The 18,185-nt window shown below is 40.8% G+C and overlaps 1 protein-coding gene across 3 annotated transcripts in view; it reads left to right on the forward strand.

Moving 5' to 3' along the window:
* The window catches only part of ranbp9 (RAN binding protein 9), a 27,331-nt gene extending 9,152 nt beyond the window's left edge, over positions 1 to 18,179 (forward strand). The window contains exons 4-14 of one of the 3 annotated variants that reach the window (XM_046052488.1): positions 662 to 829; positions 2,803 to 2,825; positions 6,431 to 6,618; positions 9,285 to 9,397; positions 11,302 to 11,410; positions 11,926 to 12,080; positions 12,928 to 13,081; positions 14,375 to 14,493; positions 14,831 to 14,982; positions 16,697 to 16,808; positions 17,285 to 18,179. In XM_046052488.1, the coding sequence (XP_045908444.1) occupies positions 662 to 829; positions 2,803 to 2,825; positions 6,431 to 6,618; positions 9,285 to 9,397; positions 11,302 to 11,410; positions 11,926 to 12,080; positions 12,928 to 13,081; positions 14,375 to 14,493; positions 14,831 to 14,982; positions 16,697 to 16,808; positions 17,285 to 17,415 (1,424 nt within the window). In that variant the 3' untranslated portion in view covers positions 17,416 to 18,179. Of the gene's footprint in view, positions 1 to 661; positions 830 to 2,802; positions 2,826 to 6,430; positions 6,619 to 9,284; positions 9,398 to 11,301; positions 11,411 to 11,925; positions 12,081 to 12,927; positions 13,082 to 14,371; positions 14,494 to 14,830; positions 14,983 to 16,696; positions 16,809 to 17,284 lie in introns of all 3 variants that reach the window. The other 2 variants (XM_046052486.1, XM_046052487.1) reach the window with 2 other exon arrangements.
* The last annotated feature ends 6 nt before the right edge of the window (positions 18,180 to 18,185 follow it).

The raw sequence follows: 18,185 nt of genomic DNA on the forward strand, positions 1-18,185 counted from the left end.
GCCTCCCCCCCCCCCCCCCCCCCCCGAGAAATAAAGCCCAAACACATGAAATTGCCGGTGTGTTTAATTCTCTTGAAATTTTACAATATTAGTATGTTGCATCTCTTTAATATGCAAATTAAAATAATTACTCTGTTAATAAATGGGTATCAAAGGCATGATCTTTACACACTTTTCAGACAATTCAACAGTGAAAAACATTGGAACTGTTGTATTTTATGCTCATAACAATTTCAAAAGAATTGCACATTTCCCCCCAAAATATGGTTAAAACAATCAGCACACATCAGGCATTTTGGTTGACATTTTTCTCTATTTGAGGAGGCAGTGTAAGTTTTTTGAAAGTCATTATTATTATTCATAATCTGTTTATTCACGCTGCATTTTAATGATTTTGCATGCGTGGTTACAGCTGTGTTTCATGGTATGGGTGGGGCATGTAGTTGTGATGTTAAGGATATGATAAGGGGCTAGGCAATTATGTCAATGAGATGTCCCCACGGGGATAACAAACATCTGTGTGTTGTTTTTTAAATGTAGTCAATGAATGAACCATCTGTAGCGTTATAACACACACACACACACACACACACACACACACACACACACACACACACACACACCTACCTTTTCACCGCCTGGACAATTCTACATCCCTCAGGTTGGGACAAGCACTCATACGGTTACCACGGAGATGATGGACACTCCTTCTGCTCATCTGGCACCGGGCAACCCTACGGACCAACGTTTACAACAGGCGACGTGATTGGCTGCTGCGTTAACCTCATCAACAACACCTGCTTCTACACAAAGAATGGCCACAGCTTAGGTAAGGAGAAACTGAAAGCCAAATACATAATGCTGCTGTTCTGTTGTGTCAACCTGTGGAAAATTGTACACAGTCATGATGATGTATTGGTGCTTACTACTTGGTACTAAAAAACTGTAAATAACTTAAATAAATTTAAGAAGAGAGGTCATTTCTATGAAATAATGCAAATAACTTTAAAAGTCCAACTGAAATTGAATTGAATTTGTCTGCTACAGCATACATATCCACCTAAACATTGATGGTGCTCCAATTTTTACATTGATTTGACTGAAAACCATTAGTAGGACCTTATTTTGATACAGCCAATCAAATCCTGCATTAAACCGTAACAGCAGACAGCAGCTAAGCGCCACAAGAGAGCCACAAACTCTGAACAACAACCAACATTAGCTTTCCTGCTAAAGTCTCATATGAGCACACGTCTTGTTCTGCACTTTAGCTTGTTGAACGAGCCATCAAACAAGCATTTACTTGGGAAAAGTGCACTGCTGACATCAGTTTGCAGGCTACTTGAACAATTAGCTGCTCAGCTGCACCACATTAAACATACAAATGTACCTGCAGATGTCACTTGGGTCTGGTTAGATGCAGGTTAGATCCGACCTCAAAGCGTTTCAGGTGCATTGTGGTGCATGACGCTAAAATGTAAACAATAAACATGGCTGACCGTGACAAACTTATGTTTCTTTGGCAAGTGTCTGCACGGTTAAACACACAGCAATGCACTTGGTGTTAATTTAAAGGATGGCCATTTTATTAAAAACAAGTGATAAATATATGTTACTCGTTAACTGAGTCACCTTCTAACTACATCAGTTGGTAATCCTCAAAAGTCAGCAAAAGTTGTAGGCTATATTTCAAAATGTTTTCACATTTCTGGGCATTTTTTAACCTTTTCCTGAATAACTTTTGAGTAGAGAAGATGACTTTCAGAGATTCTTTACAGTAACCAGCTACCTAAATAACATTGACAAAATATTTCTACATCAATTTACACGCAGAACAAGTTTTACTATTTGATACTGGTATGTATCATTTTAATTTAATTCTTTACTTTGCCTTTTAGTTTATGGTTTACCATTTACAATGTGTGCTTACATGGGAGCTGCCATTGTTGTGACGTCATTCGGCTGTAAAGATTACTACCGTAATGACCCTGCCCCGCCTCGCCGCTATCCGTTCAAAATATAGTCAGACTTGCCACCAGCAAAGATTGCCCAGCAACATTGCTCAAAAAGGTGCCCTGTATATCATCAGCTTCACTCTTCACTACCACCAACAACACTGTCTGCCCGTGGCTTGAAGCTACAGTGCAAGTGTGTTTGCGTTTTCTCTGGCTCCCTGCTGACACTGAGCCTACTGACTGCTGTCAATCAAAAACAGACACTTAAAAGTTCCCATCAGCTGGCTGAGACAAAAAGGAACATTTCCCCAAATACCGTTTTTTCTTCCTTTTTAATAATACAAAACCATTAACAATAAATTTAAAACCCCAAGTGCCCCAGTTAAGGCAACAAAGAATTAATTCTAGACCTAAAAGGATTCAGGGACCTTCATGCTCACAAGAAGCCATGTTATTGGGAGACATAAAGTTAGGACAGGGAACCAGAATTTGTTTATGTGCACTGCTGTACAGGTTGCGTGGCTACAGGTTAACCTACCTTTTTACATAGAGCTGGTCAGTCATCACATATCCTCTCCGCTGCCTGCCATACTGACTTCAGCTGAAGTTCCAGTGTAAAGACCAAACTTTTTACTTCCTGGTCAAATGTATTTGGATGTTGCATATAACCTACTGTTCAACTGCAGAAACTGACATGTAGACTAAGATTAGATTTATTTTGAATACAGGGGCACACTGCTTACAGTCACCATCTTTTCTTTTGTTTCTCTACACTGTAAAAATTCTACCTTTCCCTTTTCTATGTGCTGCTACTCAACATGCTGACACTTTCTGTCTTCCTCTGCAGGTATTGCCTTCACAGACCTACCAGTAAGTACCCACATTTTGTTCACTCCTGTGCTGTAATTTCTTTTAGTTTCCATAATAATCAGAACTGAGGAGATAGAAGATGGGAATGAAATGTTTCATTCAGAATGTTGGATTGAAGGCTGGAAAACACCTGAGCTTCAGATGTTGATCGGGTTCTTTGGATACCAAAATTGGGGCGAAACAAGTTTGGACACATTTTACCCTCTCACACCTGAAAGTGAGAAATTGTAAATTATTGTAACTGTGACACATAATTTGAGGTGTTATGTTCAGCATTCAGTGGGTAAGTTGTTCACCCTGTATCTTGTCTGCTTTACTAAGAGATGGTTGAACCTAAAGTCCTTGAAATTTTTATGTCACTTCTATACTGATTATGGTGTTAGTGTTATTCACTTTCTTTGTCTATATCCAGTCAAAAACAGGCAAGTTCTTTAAGTTTATTCTTCTTTTCATTTTGAAATCAGTCTTTCACTCAAATCTGCTCTAATCGTTACTGTATGCAGCAAATAACGTGTACTTTATTGTGGTTTTTAACTCACAGGTCTGATACAGAATATTCTTTTATATATATAATTCTTAGAGTCCTGTGGATTTATTTTTTTCCCACCAACTGATACATTTGTTATATCAGCAAAACACGTCAATTTGATAAGCTTGGCCCTTTTTTGTAGGTCTAGAAAACCAGGAAAACTAGTTATACAGAGGACACTTGAAAATATAAATATGTGCAGTGGTGATGTACCTGCATAGTTAGATACGCAATGCCATAGAATTAATAATTTTTTTTTTTTGTAGTCATCTAACTACGATCAGCCAAAACTTTAAGGAAAGGTGTCAGCAATCTGTGACTGCAACATAAAGGGAAATGATGACTATTACCTTTTCAGCTATAATGCAACTGTCCTGACAAATGGACAGATAAAGATGCAACTAGCTGGTGAAGGAAGTGGAACATTTGGCAGCTAAAGGGCCAGATATTTTTCTCAGGACTTGGTGGAGGCCCAAAAAGGAGATTGAATTTTGACTTCATCAGGTCACAGAAACGCGACTCCTAATGCTCCTAATGTGTCTGCAGGATGTGTGATGAGGCAACTGTTGACTAACATGTTTACAGAGCGTTTCCACTGCCCTTAAGTTGCCAAAAAATAGTTAAATATGACTTAAATAAAACTTGTAACTACTGTTTGCGTCTGAACAGAACATCACTTGTGTTGCTTAGCGCAGTTGTTGAGCCTCTCTCCCGTCAGCTCCCATGCTTCAGCATGCAAACAACTCCTACACCAAATGGACATCCCATTCTAATGGGATTCATGTATGTATTAACCACAGATGTGAAAGAGCTTGGTAGCAAATGAAACCCGCGGGCTGTTTTTGAGGGAGAAGGAAATAAGAGTCTTAGCCACAACAATAATCCATTGAGCAGCAAAACACGCTTGGCTGTGAGCCAGACATTCATGTTCCTCCAGTGCAGTGAAGTGCGTCACCACAGCACAGCTGACCTTTGTGGTTATTGGACCCTGACAAAGGCAACTCTAAGAGACACACACACCTTTTGTACTGCTGTACTTATGGGGACTTCAAAATCGACAATATTTATTCCCTTAACCTACTCCTAACTTTCCTTTTGCTGTGAAATCATTAAAATATCTTGGAAATCTAAGACTTGACCTAGCCCCATTTCTTTTTAAGACTAGTCCTAATTCTAAACTTACCTTACTACGTCATATGATTAACTTTTTTTCACCGCACACGTACTCATGAACGCCTGGTGTCAGTCACCACGTCTTCTGATCAAATCGAGACTGATTAAATTGCCAGTATGGCAGAACACTGTACCCATACATGCCTCCTCACCTCTGTCCTCATCCCGTCGACACAGATAAGCAGAATGACAAATTTACATGTACTTAACCTTCAGCCATTGGCATGCAACATTTAGTTTTCCTGTCTAGTGTGTAGCTGTCAGAACACAGTTGTACTATTCCTTTATATGAGGAAGCAAGTCAAAAAACAATATGTTATTAGCTAAATGCTTTCAGAAATGCCTGTAAAATCTGTTTGAGTGATGTTTGGGTCAGACTTTCTTGTCTTTCTTGAAAGTTTTGATGCGTTATTACCAAGAGCCTGGCTGCTGTTTAGCTAAGCGTCTGTTTGGATTTTGTCAGATGGTGCCTGTAGCCTTTAAAGGATGATGCTGGCAATATTCTGTATGGTCATATTTCCATGAAACGGCCAAATCCATCCGTGTGTGTGTGTGTGTGTGTGTGTGTGTATGATATCTTCCTCCACTGAGCAATACAGCGCTGTTGTTGTCCACAGACGTCAATGAGCCACACTGTTGCACTGGGTGACATGTTCATTGTCATGAATCCCACATACTCATTCCCACGAATTGCTGCCCACCTAAATAATTTTTCCAGTGACTTGCATAGATGTGGTGTTGTGATCATTCACCGCTGTTTTCTGGATTGGAACAATAAACAAGCCAACCAGAGCTTTTAAAGTGAGCTTAAGAATGGAAATATCATAAATGGCGATGAGCATTGCTGAGATTGACACAGCCATACAAGTTGGAGAAATAACTCTAAAATCGGCATTTGTTTTGAAGTACAACGACAAACAATACGTTCTCCCAGCAACATCAACTGCTTCTGTGTGGACTGAAAAAAGGCAGACAGGACAGATATGTTGGTCATTTCAAATTGTTTAATAATAAAGAATAATTGAATAATAAAGGGAAAAAGAAATTGATATTTGGTCTGCTTGTTTATTAATGTACTCCACCCTGATGCAAAAAATGCATGGTAGAACACCAAATGTGGAATAATCCGCAGGTGAAAATAGTCCCCAACAAATGTTTGCTAGAAACTACAGTGGCCAGCTGATTTAGGAAGTGACTAAGGCTTTTCTAAACGTAAAACTATATATTTATGAGATGTTTTTAAAGATCGTCATTGGGAAACTGGGATTGGAGTCAGACTGAAAAGGGCAGTTTCATGGAATTTTTTGACAATAAGAAAAATATAGAATAGTGCTAGGTATTGAGTAATTAAAACTATCCTTACCCAACTAAATCTAGGTCCTACTGATTCAGTATTCCCTGAAGGACACACATCTGGAGGTATGGAGGTTATAGTGACTTGGAGTTCCGTTAAACAGAAGATTGGGAAGTTGAGTGCCCATACGATGCGGGCTAGAAAGTGAGGCAGAGAGTCAAAACATCTCCGCACCAGCAATATAATCACTGAGTCATTGGTTCTGAAGAACAAACAGTACATTGATCAGCTTGATAGATGTATTATGGTATGATCTGCGCAATAAATATCTTACTTGCAGTCCCTTCGATGTAACAGGAGTTTTAACCCTGCCTCTCGTGTTTAAAGATGGCCTGTCAGCCTGCTACTGCAATTTCCTTGTAGAATCTTTGTCAGCTAGTAAAATCCAGTTTTAAGGGGTAATTGTAGACAAAAGCTTATTTCCTGAGATTTTCTGTTTCCTGTTTTTTCCTCTCGTTGTTTCCGGTTTTGATTTATTGTCCAGATTACATTCCCAAACTCCCTTTCCTCTATCATCCTATTTCTTTACTCTCTCATCTCTCTCTGCTGCAGCCTAACTTGTACCCGACCGTGGGCCTTCAGACTCCAGGGGAGGTGGTGGACGCAAACTTCGGCCAGCACCCCTTCGTGTTCGACATTGAAGACTACATGCGTGAGTGGAGGACAAAGATCCAGGCCCAGATAGACCGCTTCCCCATTGGAGAGCGTGAGGGCGAATGGCAGTCCATGATCCAGAAGTAAGTTCACTGTGGAATAATGTGGTTGAGAATATAAGCAATTTTGGCAACTGATTTTGTTTTAGTTTCATTCTTTTGACAAAAATACTTTTTAGGTTTAGTTTCATTTTAGTCATGTGATTAGTTACTTGTAGTCTAGTTTTACTCAACAAAAGCTCAAAACATTTAAGTTGTGTATTTGTCTAAAGAATTTGTCATTATTAGTTTGTTTTTTGACCTAAACTTTACTGAAATGCAACACACTGCTTATAAGTGTGGAATGTCGAGCAGGTAAATGAACTTTGATTTGATTTTTAGGTATCTAGAACCTGTTACAATTTGGAACTGATACCAAATTTCCAAGAACCATTGATTCGTTAAGACCCGTGCATTTGGATTCTGCTTATCGGTTCCTAACTTTCTGCAGATTTCAGTGGCACTCCAGATACAACTGCAGTGAGCTATTTACAGTCCATAAAAGTTCCCCATGTCTGCCAGGAGCTGCTTGGTGAAGAACAGAGTCCTTCTGTTTCCATTCCTAGACCGTTGCAAACCGCAGCAAACACTGAAACTTTGGCTTTTTTTTTAAATTTTTTTTTTACTTAAAAAGAGATGACACAGCAAAATGCAGCACCAGCAGTAAGGAGGTTTGGTGCGATGGAGGAAGCAGCTCCAACACAACGAAGCATTTACGTCAACACGGTGTGAATCTGAAGGAACGCACCGTGTTCAGTGTGTCAGTAGCAACGTCTCGCGCTCAAGTACAAAACACCTTTTTATACTGAAGGGAAATGAACGATGTCTACAAATGATTCCAATATATATTTTTCATAGAGACAAGTCCCCAGAGACGCCCCTCTTGTACAGAGACTCCTTTCACAGAGACTCCTTTCACTTTAGCCATGAAGAGGAAGAGGAGCAACGAGGAAGAGGATGAAGGTCACTAAGTGCTGACAAGATCTGTGGTGAAAGGGTTGGAATCAGAACCAAGATTTCATAAGAACTGGATTCCATAAGTAGAATCAATATCGATAATTTTTGTCAACACTGAAAACTAATTGGTAATTTCATATTAATATGTTGAACATGTTAAATAAATTCAGTTGGAAGACTGCACCAACTTCAGGCTCATTCTAAGCTAACTGGAGGTTTTAGATTTACTGCATGTAATTTGTTACGTATTTTTGGAATACAGCTCCTTCCTTTTGCTCGCTCTTAGATCAGTGCTCATCCTATATTAGTTGGATCCTGTAGGTGACAGGAAATTACAGCTGACATAACGAGGATAAAGGTATAGATGGACCACTTCCCCATCAGAAAGCAGGAGCTGGGATCCAGAAGTAAAAGCTGTGCCACTCTGTTTCCCTCTATACTGTGTCCTGATGGGATTAGCTCTCTGTTGCTATGATTACTTGTCCTGAATGCATTTAAATCTCCATTTGATGGAGACTGGGGTTGAGGGAGAGAGGGTGGGTGGAGTGGAGGGAGCCATTGCCTTTATCCGGGAAAGTCGCCCCACGGCCTTACTATAGTATTCCGGTTTTATGAAACTTGGGTTTTTGTAGTGCTGGACATCATTTGTATTTGTAATAAAATTTTATATTATTAATATTTTACTCACAAATGTAATTTGTCAGATTTGGGGCAATCAGAACAGCTGAGCCACAGACATGAAAACAATAGGACGGTACAATTATTACCCTAACTGTCCTAAAAACACAGTTTACAAAGCAACTCCCTGGTTCAACCCTGACCTTCTGTATTTAACACAGTTGTGTGCACACGGTTGTCCTGTACAATACGCTCACTTTAAGTTTTACCTTTTTAAATAAATTGAAAAGCAAACTGTTCATATTGTTTACGTACTGTCTGACCACAGATCTCAGTAATTAACGTAGTGAGTTCAGTGTAACTGAAAGAAATGATGGGGGGGGAACATTACAAAAAGACAATCCCAGTAGAGTTTAAAAGTTCACTCTTGTCAAAACGGTCTCACTCCACAGCCCATTTAGCAGGTGTTCTGCAGCTTTCGGCCGTATCAGATGGTCAGCAGACTGAGTTCGCTCACTTGCTGTGATCGAAGTTGTGATAAACCAAAATTAACCTTCAACTGAAGTTCTGGGTTTTGAGTGTGATCCTGACTACATCTGCACTCAAATACTCAAAGTGAACAGCTATATCACTATTTACAGCAGCATTAGCCCTCTTCTGCCTGTCTGTGTCAGATTTCTTTGATAATTTAGTATGCACAGGAAAAGCACGGTTAAGTATTGTTTGTGCTTGTTCTAGTTCCACTTAAATCAACATATCATATTTACTGAACTGTTACAAACAAATTACAGGAACGGAAGTAAACAAAAATCTAAATCTACGTTAAGCTTGAGTCTCTACCAGATATTTAAAAAGTTGACATTGTTTTTAACTACAGTAGCTACATCAGTGTTTGAACATGTTGTTAATCAAGAACAGTTCAATTTGACGGAACACATACAATCTAGCTATCAATTTAACTATCTGTAATACATTATACACAAAAACTCGACTGCTAATCGGATGTATCTATGATCAACTGATTAGGTATGTGTGACCAGATGGAGAGAGGCTCTTCTCTGTTAACTGTAATGGTCTGTGTGACTTCTCCTGCTGCTGCGTCTCATCACTGACTGTGTTTTTGTATTTCTTGTCAGGATGGTGGCTTCCTACCTGGTGCACCACAGCTATTGTGCAACGGCTGAAGCCTTTGCCAAATCCACAGACCAGGCCGTGCACGAGGAGCTGGCCTCCATCAAAAACAGACAGAGTGAGTCCTTCTCTGTTTGCGTTTGTAAATAATGCCGGTACCAGGTTACAGATGGGGACAAACTCTGAGCTGTCAAACTCAGAGTTTCCGGTTTCAGAACAGGTGTTTAAAATTAGTTCAGTCAACTCTGAGTATGTTGAACCTGCTGGAAGCGCGTGCGTGGGGATGGAAAAAAAAGCCATCATCAATGGAGCTCTGATACTACGAGTCACCATGGCAAAGGGTAAATAAAGGCAGAGCCTCCATTTTAATCGGGTGGAGCTAGAAATATGAATGCTGCCAACGCGGACCATGATTGGCTCTAAAACGCAGGAGTGGAGGAAGGATGCGCTACCATTAGTACTTTTTATACAGTGTTGCACATTCATCATTTACCAAACTCGAATTTCCTTAATGAATGATAAAGAGCTGGAATTCTCCTGCACTAAATGCCGGTGGCAATAACTGAAGATGAAAATATTAATCAAACAGATTAGACACAGTTTAGGCTCCTCATGGACCAGTCATTGTAAAGTGACAGTCCGGCTATTAATGATTTTTTTTTTTTGCAATCTAAAATGTGTCTAGGCTCAAACTGACAGTGAAGTTAGACGTTTAGGTTACATTAATAAAATCTTGCTCATTTCGTATTTTATAAAATGCTGTCAAAACACATTCAGACTATCAGCAGATAATGAAAAACTCACTTTTAAACTACATGTATTTGTTTCAACTGCACCACAGTCATCCTCACTCAGAAATATTCACATCATATCCAGCTGATAACTAGGCCTACGATAGGAATGTTCAATATGTGCGACTACAAAATGAAAGGTTACTGTTCATTGATCAGTTTTATACAGATGAGTTTAAACAGTATACTGTAGTGCACTGTAAGTGTTTATGTTCAACTGTTGCCAACCTGATAGCTGCCTTAATGTCCACAGATTCACTGTGTTATAAAGGACAGTGTAGCTTATATATTTGATTCTGTGCTGAGGATAAATTTACGATGTCCAAAGATAACTCTCTGTCCATTCATGCTCTTCAGGCTCTGCAGGAGGGGAGGAGTCAGAGAGAAACTCTGCGTTAGTTGAATTAAACCTCCTCTCGAGCAGGTTAGGTTCACAGCATAAATTGCCAGGGTTACAGACCTAGAGTTTATCTGATCTCGCTCTCTGAAACCGAAAACCCAGAGTTTCCCTCATCTCGGGCTCAACTTACTCAGAGTTTTCACTAAACCCACTTTCTGAAATAGGACTCGGGAGTTTGCCAAACATTTTGCCGTTTTGTAGAAATAAAATAAGGTATTGTCACCAGAGGGGGTATATACTGCTGAAATGGTATTTGCTAACAAAAAGTGCAGCATGCATGACTGATGTATTGCATCATATCCTGTTAATATAAAATGGCAATGAAAGTTGATTTCTTGTAAACCAACTGCAAAAACACATACTGTAATGAGTTGTTTATAATACATACTGTACACCTACTAGTATGGCATTAGGACACAGCTTTTTTTCTTTCTTCTTGCACAGTCTTTGGTGCTAAAGTCGATCACCTATCAATCACACTCGTAGAAGTAGCAGTGTGGGTGTAAATTGTCACCAACAGATGATAAAGAAAATCCATGCACTTACTTAACAAATGTGATGATCTTACATTAGAAAGTGAAATATTTAATCCCACCTGCAATGTTTGTGTTTTTGGAGGGGGTGAAATCTACATCACAGAATGCTGCAGTTTCTCTCTGACATGCAAAGATGTGTAAAAAAAATTTTTTTTATATATTTACCAGTAAACCTATAGAAATAAGAACAAATTAAATTTGGTGCCTGGACAGCACACTAACGGTATCACCTTTGGGGGGGAAAAACATGGAATAAATATTATCTCTCCTAAATGTGTTTGCTGTTGGTTTGCAGAGATCCAGAAGCTGGTGTTGTCAGGTAGAATGGGCGAGGCTATCGAGACCACACAGCAGCTCTACCCCAACCTCCTGGAGAGGAACCCAGACCTTCTCTTCATGCTCAAGTAAGACCACGGCCGCATTGGAATGGGGTTTGTTTTCACAGTTGATTGAACTAAATCACATACTTGATAATTGGAAGTCTCTTATTACTTGTGTTTCCTAAAATAAAGACCATATTTCAAGGAAATCCTGCTGCTTGTGTTGCAAAAAGCTGCCTGTCCCCTTTCTGGGGGTTTATCGAAACTGATGTGTGCCATGATTCACAATGATGATATTTAATAAAAATTACATTTAAAGAAATAGGGATTGTTTGTTTTCTCATTCAAGTGTTTGCCTTATTACCTTAATATTCATTTTATAATTCAATTATTTTCCACCTTGTCTCTTTTTCTGTCTTGTTCAATCCTCTTTTCTTTACATCTTTTTGTTTATTGCTCCCTCCCTTCTGCTGTTTGTTTCTTCTTCTGTCTCTCCTCTTTCTGCTTTTTATCTTGATAATTCTTGCTTTGTTGCGGGCTTCTGTTTTCTTCCAACTTCTTCATTTCCTACTCTCCCCTTCCTGCTTCCACGTCCTCAGGGTGAGACAGTTCATAGAGATGGTGAATGGGACAGACAGTGAGGTGAGATGTCTGGGAGGTCGCAGCCCAAAGTCTCAGGACAGTTACCCCGGCTCCCCCCGGCCCTTCAGCAGCCCCAGCCACAAAGCCAGCAGCTCCCAGCCCTACATCCCAGGTACAGTCCAGCTGTGCTCGGCGCATTCACATCTGGAGATTAGAACAGGCCATCCTGAGTACAAATAATGCTCCATTTTACATCCAGTGACTGCAGTTACCTTTGTACAGCCTCAATATCTGTTCTGCAAAGTGTGTTTAGTATGGTTACAACCAGATTTGACAGATTGATATCTTACACTTTTTTGTTTTTTTCTTTTTTTGTTTTTTTAGTGGTTTTGTTACACAGAACCATCTAAGAAGTCCTCCTTGGAAACACTTTGGAAAAGAGCAGGCACTTAAAAATAAAAAATACATCGCAATGATCACTCTGCCACAAGCTGACTTCAACCAGTCGCATAAACGAACCATTTGGCGTAGTAGGATAGCCAAATGAAAACCTCCTTTTCCATTGAGAGAACCTTTCAGTGGTGTTCTTTGCTCTTTTTTTAATGAATACATTCTCTACAGTTCTGATATGACTGATGCTATAGCAGCATCGACGCTAACCTCTTTAGGAGCTGCCATTGTTGTTTTCGAACAAACCGTCACTTTGCTTTTCACTGCCACCCCACCTAAACCACACCCGTAGCTGCTAGTAGTCCTTCAAAGGATACGGATTTGTCTAAACCACTGTGGTTCAGGCCACAAAGCATTACAGATTCTCGCGTGATTTCGCAAATCCAGCTGCCTCGCAAGGTAAAGAAAAAACAGCTGGCCCTTTTTTTATTTAATTTTTTTTTTTATTAAATAAAGTGAGCAATACTTTATCATGTTAAGTTTAAGAAGACCCCTCAGTATTTCTGTGGGTAAGTCACTTGTTAAGAGTTAAACGTCCATCTTTTACTCTGTTGTTGTTGTTTCTTTAGGGTTTGACAGCAACTGCTGTAATGGTGTGACATCTAATAAGAGCCACAGCTCCTCCCCTCACAGTCACAAGCCCTGCCCCCCAGGTTCTGGCTCCACCCTCCCAGCGTCTGACATTAGCCTCAACGGGAGCCGCAGCCAACAGCCCATAATCAGGTACTGAGAAAAAACACATCAACACAACAGCATTTCATTTGCTTATAAAGCTGAATTTATGCTTCGGAACTGGCTGTGCAATACCAGCATCTCGTAGGAACTGCAACACCCAGACAAAGAAACTTAGATTACTGTAAATTCAATAAGAATTCATTATCTTACCTTATTTAGGTGCAGATAATCTAACTGAGATACACTCCTGTCTGAGCAAATACAGAAAAAACTGCTGTGTACTTAACTGTATCATAAATTGTCTTTTAACAAAGTGTAAACTTAAAGAACAATTTAACGGCAGCTTAACTATCTAGTGGTCTATCTCCACCTTGCCGCTGTGATGTAAGATGCTTAGTTTTAGTTTAGTTTTGATTAGTTTCAGTGTTAGTTTTAGTCTTTGTCGCTGCAGGATGCCAAGCTCAGTCCGGTTTAGTTTTTTTCAGAAAACATGAAAATACAAGTACAATCATTAGAAATAATGATTTGTGAAAAGGGACACCTTTTTTAAGCTATCTGAAGCTTGTACGTAGGGGCCCAAACACAAGAAAATATTTGAACACATTGTCTAAATAAATGCTATAAATAAATGAAGCACATGGAACCTACAGTATAATTTTGAACCTACATACAGAAAACCAAGAACTACCCTAATCCTACTACCCAGTGGTCCCAAGAAATTCATTATAAATTCATTCCCTGACCCCGGGACATGCAGCGTGCCAGCTCTTGATGCGGAGGACAAAAGCATAAAACACCCGCGGCTCACCAACAGGTGCCTGTTGGCTAATCACCGCTGAGCTGCCTGTCCGGCCCATAGGTCTGGCCAGACCAACTGTCCCCCAACATCAGTTCCACTGGCTTCATATCCACTTGAAATGTAGGCTTATTGGGTCCAAATAAAAAAAACTAAGGACATTTACTCTTTCATTTTAGTTAGTTTTACAAACCTACAATACAGTTTTAGTTATCGTTTTTTTTTTGTAAAGTTTATTTTATTTCAGTTAACGACAACGTTTTTTCACATCTAGTTTTTGTTATTTCATTCGTCTTCATTAACGGTTATAACCTTGGTCAGTTGGTCAGTACACCATGACGTCACTGTTTTGGGTGGTTACAGTTAATTTGCACTATCGTGACACAAAATCAGACGACTCGGTGGAAAAGAAAGTGTTTCACGTGAGATAATCGTCAGCGACATTATGAAGGCAGCCTTTACAGAGAAGGAATTACTGGACTTCCTCTGAGCTGTCACTCACACTGACTGACTGTTTCTCTGTCGTTCTCCTCGTGTCTCAGTAGCGATGTGGATATGGAGGTTGACCACTTCACTAACGGAGTGACAGAGTCTTCCTCCAATGGTTTCCTCAACGGCAGCTCCAAACACACCACCGAACCCGACGACTGTGATGCAGACATGGGTGGGTAGAGTGTGTGTGTGGGCAGAGGTATTTGGTCTGTTCTAGCAGCCTCTTGAGCAGAAGCTCTTTTCTAACATCTGTTTGGCTGTAAGAATCCGGGGATGAATTACTGGTGAGAAACTTCTGCCCTGCCTTTTTCTGTAAGATATTAGTCTTGTATAAAATTTCCTTTTTTGAGCACTTGGGTATAATCAAGGATTGAAGGCTTATTCTTCTGTTGCTGTCATTGTAAGCTGCTGGGTAAGGGCTCCGGCTAAATCCCTGTAAATGTACCATCACATTCATTCCACATTTAAACATGCCCGTTTTGTGTGCCGGACTTGTTGTGGCTCTGCAGAGGTGGAGTCAGCTCAGTCCAAGAGGCAGCTGTGCGGCGGGAGCCAGGCGGCCATCGAGAGAATGATCCATTTCGGCAGGGAGCTCCAGAGCATGAGCGAACACCTCCGCCGCGAGTGTGGCAAGAACTCAGCCAACAAGAAGATGCTTAAGGTAACACATAAATCCGTGAGCTTACCTGAGCCATGCTGTGTGAACTTACTTACCTCTGTTTGTGTTATGACTACATACATTTCAGCATTTCAGGTATTTGCTATTTACTTTGTTTATTTGCAAAACATACTGAAAGTCAACAAATTCCTTTTAACAAAAAATGTTTGCTTCGTAACGTTCAATTTAGATTTATTGACGTTTTACAGATACTCAGGTACGCAGCTTCTCCACCTCTCAGTCACTGTAACTTACGTGACCCACATAATATGCAATACTGCAACATAGCAGCGCTGGACACCAACACAGTGGAAGAGCCATCCACATCCAATACAATAACATTTCTTACTGCGGTCTAACTGTTATAAAGTGTGGCAACAATCTCATTTATAATATTCAGTCCAGCTCACTAACCGTTTCGTTATCACCCAATACATTTAGCTGTGCTCACAATGCTGAGCCGCAGGTGAAAGATACACAAACAGTAATGTTAGTTACGGAAAAGCCGGCAGGCGAGCTGACACTGATGAATCACGTCGGCTAAATGCAGTCAGGTTACATTATCATATAACGAGCATGGATTAGTTCAACCTCAGGCTGGTAAAAATATAACTGTAACGTTGCAGTGGGATTTTACCTGAGTTTCCAGCATGTTGTGTGAAGCTGTCTCTGGCGTTTTGGTGTGTTCGACTTGCTCATGAGTTTGAGCACATGCACAAGAACACACTCTGGAAAGGTAGTAGTTGCAATCTGAAGAGACCGCTGAAAACTACATATAGCCCTACATAAGTGTACTCGAGGGATTTATGATTGCACCTCCTATATAGTTGTGGGACTAGCAAGAGTCAGAATTTAAAAAAAGAATGAAAACTGATGCAGCAGAAGCTGAGATATCCTGACTTTTAAGATAATAAAACATTGTTTTTTCCTTAATGCAACATTGTCCTTATCTAAGACCTCCTTGCCTTTTGTAAACATCTACCTCAAGTTAGCTGCTGGGAGGAGTTGCCAGATAAACAGGAAGTCACTGGCCCCGGCCAAGAAATAGTCCGGCACATTACCCACCTTAAAACTCAATCTAAGTTGTAAACTTCGGTTTTTGAATTAAACTAAAGTAGGGCTGGATGATACAGCCAAAAATGTTTTATTATCACAATGAATGTCAAATCGTTATTTCTTTCACTGTAATGTAAATATCTTAATAGAAAAATTTAGTGCTAATTTATTTGTGATTCAGATGAATTAAATCAAACAATTGTTTCATTGTTATTGAGCAAGATTTATCACGATAATGATCATTATTGTTTTCTCGCCCAACCCTAAACTAAAGATGGTAATGAATTAGCTTTAGAGGTTCCCTTAGGTGGATTTTGTTACCTTTTTGGAGGTGAAGTAGGCTAACTGATTCCAGTCTTTGTGCTAAGCTAAGCTAACCGGTGGCTGGTGGTAGCGTAATACTTGCTGTGTACAGACACATTAGTGGGATCAATCTTTTTACCTGACTCTGATCAAGAAATGATATTTCCTATGTTGAACTATTTGTAAAGGCTACAACAAGATAGAAAAATGCACAACCTGTGATGAAAAGGTAACTATAGGACTGTACAGAACTGATCGTCGTTGAAGGAATTGCATCATAGTGTGGGAACATGTGTGGAAGAGAAGATGAAGCGGTGTGTTGTGATCTGGATCTGTTGTTGTTTGTCTCCCGCTGCAGGATGCGTTCAGCCTGCTGGCCTACTCAGACCCCTGGAGCAGCCCAGTCGGCTACCAGCTGGACGCCATTCAGAGAGAGCCGGTCTGCTCCACTCTCAACAGTGCAATATTAGGTAGGTCAGCTGTCCACGCTGTCAATATTATAGGTTTACATTTGACCAGCATAACCTTCAGAATATAAGATCATCACTGAGCACCCTGAACTCTACACTCCAGCTTTTTGAATCCTGTAACCAGTTGTTTTTACTCCAGTAAACCATTTTACTCAGAACTACACATTTTATGTTTTGTTTCATGCGGTTGAAAGCTCCAGACAACACTAGTAAGTGGACCTTGAGTGTTTACATGCACTTAAGTAATCAGGTTACAGTTGGCTCTCTCCAGTAGTCTGATATCTTAAATGTCATTTACACAAGCACAATCAGGGTAGGGGACTGGAGAAACCAGATTCTCCCAGTTTCAAATTGGTATGCACGATCAGGATGAAAGACTGCAGACAGAGGAAGGGAAATATTTGCTAAATTGTGACGTCAGAAAGGTGTGAAGTCATGACGTTGTTGTTCCTCCTCTCCTTCCTTTTTCTCTTCAGAGACTCACAACCTGCCCAAGCAGCCCCCCCTGGCCCAGGCCGTAGGTCAGGCCGCCCAGTGCCTCGCCATCATGGCACGAACTGGCAGCGGCTCCTGCGCCTTCGCCTCTGTGGACGATTACCTGCACTAGCCCTGTGTACACGCACACGCACACACACACACACACACACACACACACACACCTCCCTAACTCTCTCTGAGGACTTGTCCAGAAATTTCTCCCTCCACCTCCTCCATCAGTGTGGTCATATTGGCTGAGGAGAGGCTTCTCTGCGCGATAAGAAGTAGAAAGTTAACCACCTCACTCGCTTCTTGTTCGGCTTTCACCGATCGACACAAACACCTCTGAGGACCCGGAGTAATTTCTGGACAGATCTTTAGATTGCCGACACATACCCAGACACACACATTTAAAACACACAGACACACACCTCCCTCTCCATCGTAAATATGAAACTACACCTCCTACATGGTTGGCCTCACAAGCCCCCTCCTCCAGCCCTCCGAGGCTGCATTTGCATCATACTGACTGACCGCGGGGACACCAGCCATGAGTAGCCGACTTGAAAATACTCGGAGAACTCTTATGGACTCGCTGCAGATACAAAGCCCCCGTATACGTGGGGGCATCAAGCCAGGGCGGACAGACTGATCAACCCCTGGTCAAACATAAATGGAAAACTTAAGACAAAAACAACGAGAAAAGAAAGCCGACGTGTGACCGTCATGGCCGACCTGGTGCACCAGGCAAACGTGCGCACACACACAAAACACACGCAAACACAGAGGCAGGCTGACGCTAAAAACAGGATTGAAAAGCCCATCTCCACCGAGGCTTGTGGAGTCCTCAAACTCCAGCCAACGCAGGGCTCCATTAGGGACAGAAAGACTACCCCCCCC

This window comes from Micropterus dolomieu, linkage group LG06, assembly GCF_021292245.1.
Source record: "Micropterus dolomieu isolate WLL.071019.BEF.003 ecotype Adirondacks linkage group LG06, ASM2129224v1, whole genome shotgun sequence".
Classification (NCBI taxonomy): domain Eukaryota; kingdom Metazoa; phylum Chordata; class Actinopteri; order Centrarchiformes; family Centrarchidae; genus Micropterus; species Micropterus dolomieu.